General features: G+C 47.5%; 1 protein-coding gene and 1 non-coding gene across 2 annotated transcripts in view; both read left to right on the forward strand.

The window, feature by feature from the left end:
* Positions 1-4,091, forward strand: part of LOC117108189 (mucin-19-like) — a 25,051-nt gene that overhangs the window by 15,128 nt on the left and 5,832 nt on the right. Inside the window, exons 13-14 of the mRNA XM_033250151.1 lie at positions 388-1,152; positions 3,444-3,854. Coding sequence (XP_033106042.1) covers positions 388-1,152; positions 3,444-3,854 — 1,176 coding nt within the window. The remainder of the gene's footprint in view (positions 1-387; positions 1,153-3,443; positions 3,855-4,091) is intronic.
* On the forward strand, positions 75-147 carry Trnat-ugu. The gene has a single exon. It is a non-coding gene; the product is annotated as a tRNA-Thr (tRNA).

A 4,091-nucleotide genomic window follows, 5' to 3' on the forward strand; every position in this document is an offset into this window, starting at 1 on the left:
TGAACAGCCACTTGAGGCATAGCATTGTGTAATACAATGTTCCCGACGGGTATTTGGTCCTGTTCAACCATGAAGCCTTCGTGGTCTAGTGGTTATGACGCTCGCCTTGTCAGCGAGAGGTCGCAGGTTCGAATCCCGTCGGAGGCATTTTATTACACAATGATTTTTCATAGGACTTTATTCGTTGAAAAGCTACTTGGTAGCCTACGATGTTCCATCATGTCCTTATTAAACACTGTATATGTACCTTTGATGATTTATATTAATGTAGTATAAAAGCGACAATATATGTTTGAATAATAGTTCAAATTAATTACTAACGTACGTTATAGGGAACATAGAGAGGCTCCATAATGCATCATGATTATGATTCTTATTTCTACACAGCTATGCAATGTGATGAAGCATGTGAACATTATAGCCCTTGTATTGAGCTGTGCTATGATGTTACTTGCGTTGAGGGATGTTGCAGTATAGATGATATTGATCCAGAAACTGGGAGATGTACTGAAAAACCGGATTGTGTTACAACTACCACTGCAGCCTTAACAACGTTAGCTCCAGCAAGTACGACCATTGCAGGGGCAACTACACAAGCTCCAGCTATAACGACCACTGCAGGGACAACTACACAAGCTCCATTTATAACGACCACTGCAGGTATAACAACATCAGCTATAGCAAGTACAACCGTTGTAGGGACAACCAAGCAAGCTCCAACAACAACTACGGCTGCAGGTTTGACAACAGCACCTCCAACAAGTACGACCGTTGGAGAGGTAACTACTCACGCTCCCGAAAAAACTACCATTTCAGGCTTAACATCAGCTCCGGGAAGTACGACCGTTGTTGGGGGAACTACAGAAGCTCCTGCAATAACTACCGCTGAAGGTTTAACACCATCAGGTCCTGCAAGTACCACAGTTGTAGAGGCAACCACACAAGCTGCCATAATAACTACCGCTGCAGGCCTGACAACCTCAGTTCCTTCAAGTACGACCATTGGAGGGGTAACTACAAACGCTGCTGAAAAAACTACTGTTGAGGTGTTAACGTCAGCTCCTGGAAGTACGACCGTTGTTGGGGAAACTACACAAGCTGCCTCAATAACTACCGCTGCAGGCTTAACAACATCAGCTCCAGGAAGTACGACTGTTGTTGAGGCAACTACAGGAGCTCCTGCAAGAACTACCACTGAAGGTTCAACAACATCAGCTCGTACAAGTACGACCGTTGTAGGGACAACCACACAAGCTGCCGGAATAACTACCCCTGCAGGCCTAACAACTTCAGCTCCAGCAAGTACAACCTTTGGAGGGGTTACTACACCCTCTCCCGAAAAAACTACCATTTCAGGCTTAACAACATCAGCTCCAGGAAGTACGACCGTTGGAGAGGTAACTACACACGCTGCCGAAAAAACTACCGTTGCGGGGTTAACGTCAGCTCTAGGAAGTACAACCTTTGTTGGGGCAACTACAGAAGCTCCTGCAGTAACTACCACTGAAGGTTTAACACCATCAGGTCCTGCAAGTTCGACCATTGTAGGGGCAACCACGCATGCTGCCGTATTAACTACTGCTGCAGGCCTAACAACCTCAGTTCCTTCAAGTACGACCATTGGAGGCATAACTACACACGCTGCCGAAAAAACTACTGTTGCGGGGTTAACAACGTCAGCTCCAGGAAGTACGACTGTTGTTGGGGCAACTACAGAAGCTCCTGCAATAACTACCGCTGAAGGTTTAAAACCATCAGGTCCCGCAAGTACAACCGTTGTAGGGACAACAACACTAGCTGCCGGAGTAACCACCGCTGCAGGCCTAACAACTTCAGCTCCAACAAGTACAACCTTTGGAGGGGTTACTACACACACACCCAAAAAAACTACCATTTTGGGCTTAACAACATCAGCTTCAGGAAGTACGACTGTTGTAGGTGCAACCACACAAGCTGCCTCAATAACTACCGCTGCAGGCTTAACAACTTCAGCTCCAGGAAGTACGACTGTTGTTGGGGCAACTACAGAAGCTCCTGCAATAACTACCGCTGAAGGTTTAAAACCATCAGGTCCCGCAGGTACAACCGTTGTTGGGGCAACTACAAAAGCTCCTGCAATAACTACCGCTGCAGGCTTAACAACATCAACTTCAGGAAGTACGACTGTTGTTGGGGCTACTACAGAAGCTACTGCAATAACTACTGCTGAAGGTTTAACACCATCAGGTCTTGCAAGTACGACTGTTGAAGGGACAACCACACAAGCGGCCGGAATAACTACCGCTGCAGGCCTAACAACTTCAGCTCCAGCAAGTACGACCGTTGGAGGGGTAACTACACACTCTGTCGAAAAAACGACTGTTCCAGGCTTAACAACATCAGCTTTAGGAGGTACGACCGTTGTAGGGCCAACCACACAAGCTGCCGCAAGTACTACCGCTGCAGGTTTAACAACATCAGCTTCAGCAAGTACGACCGTTGTAGGGCCAACCACACAAGCTGCCGCAAGTACAACCGTTGTTGGGGCAACTACACAAGCTCCTGCAATAACTACCGTTGCAGGCTTAACAACATCAGCTCCAGAAAGTACGACCATTGGAGGGGTAACTACACATGCTCCCGAAAAAACTACCATTTCGGGCTTAACAACCTCAGCTTCAGGAAGTACGACTGTTGTAGGTGCAACCACACAAGCTGCCTCAATAACTACCACTGCAGGCTTAACAACATCAGCTCCAGGAAGTACGACTGTTGTTGGGGCAACTACAGAAGCTCCTGCAATAACTACCGCTGAAGGTTTAAAACCATCAGGTCCCGCAAGTACAACCGTTGTAGGGACAACAACACTAGCTGCCGGAGTAACTACCGCTGCAGGCCTAACAACTTCAGCTCCAACAAGTACAACCTTTGGAGGGGTTACTACACACACACCCAAAAAAACTACCATTTCGGGCTTAACAACATCAGCTTCAGGAAGTACGACTGTTGTTGGGGCAACTACAGAAGCTCCTGCAATAACTACTGCTGAAGGTTTAAAACCATCAGGTCCCGCAAGTACAACCGTTGTTGGGGCAACTACAAAAGCTCCTGCAATAACTACCGCTGCAGGCTTAACAACATCAGCTTCAGGAAGTACGACTGTTGTAGGTGCAACGACACAAGCTGCCTCAATAACTACCGCTGCAAGCTTAGCAACATCAGCTCCAGGAAGTACGACTGTTGTTAGGGCAACTACAGGAGCTGCTGCAATAACTACCACTGAAGGTTCCAGAACATCAGCTCCTACAAGTACGACTGTTGGAGGGGTAACTACACATGCTGCCAAAAAAACTACCGTTCCAGGCTTAACGTCAGCTCCAGGAAGTACGACTGTTGTAGGTTCAACCACACATGCTGCCTCAATCCTAACAACATCAGCTCCTGTCTCTTATACACATCTAGAACTGTTGTTGGGGCAACTACAGAAGCTCCTGCAATAACTACCGCTGAAGGTTTAAAACCATCAGGTCCCGCAAGTACAACCGTTGTTGGGGCAACTACAAAAGCTCCTGCAATAACTACCGCTGCAGGTTTAACAACATCAGCTTCAGGAAGTAAGACTGTTGTTGGGGCTACTACAGAAGCTCCTGTAATAACTACCGCTGAAGGTTTAAAACCATCAGGTCCCGCAAGTACACCCGTTGTAGGGACAACAACACAAGCTTCCGGAGTAACTACCGCTGCAGGTCTAACAACTTCAGCTCCAGCAAGTACGACCGTTGGAGGGATAACTACACACGCTGCCGAAAAAACTACCATTCCGGGCTTAACAACATCAGCTCCAGGAAGTACGACTGTTGTTGGGGCAACTACAGGAGCTCCTGCAATAACTACCGCTGAAGGTTTAAAACCATCAGGTCCCGCAAGTACACCCGTTGTAGGGACAACAACACAAGCTGCCGGAGTAACTACCGCTGCAGGCCTAACAACTTCAGCTCCAACAAGTACAACCTTTGGAGGGGTTACTACACACACACCCAAAAAAACTACCATTTCGGGCTTAACAACCTCAGCTTCAGGAAGTACGACTGTTGTTGGGGCAACTACAGAAG

The sequence above is a fragment of the Anneissia japonica genome, unplaced genomic scaffold, assembly GCF_011630105.1.
Source record: "Anneissia japonica isolate Jap-2015-1 unplaced genomic scaffold, ASM1163010v1 scaffold519_len276752_cov174, whole genome shotgun sequence".
Taxonomy (NCBI): domain Eukaryota; kingdom Metazoa; phylum Echinodermata; class Crinoidea; order Comatulida; family Comatulidae; genus Anneissia; species Anneissia japonica.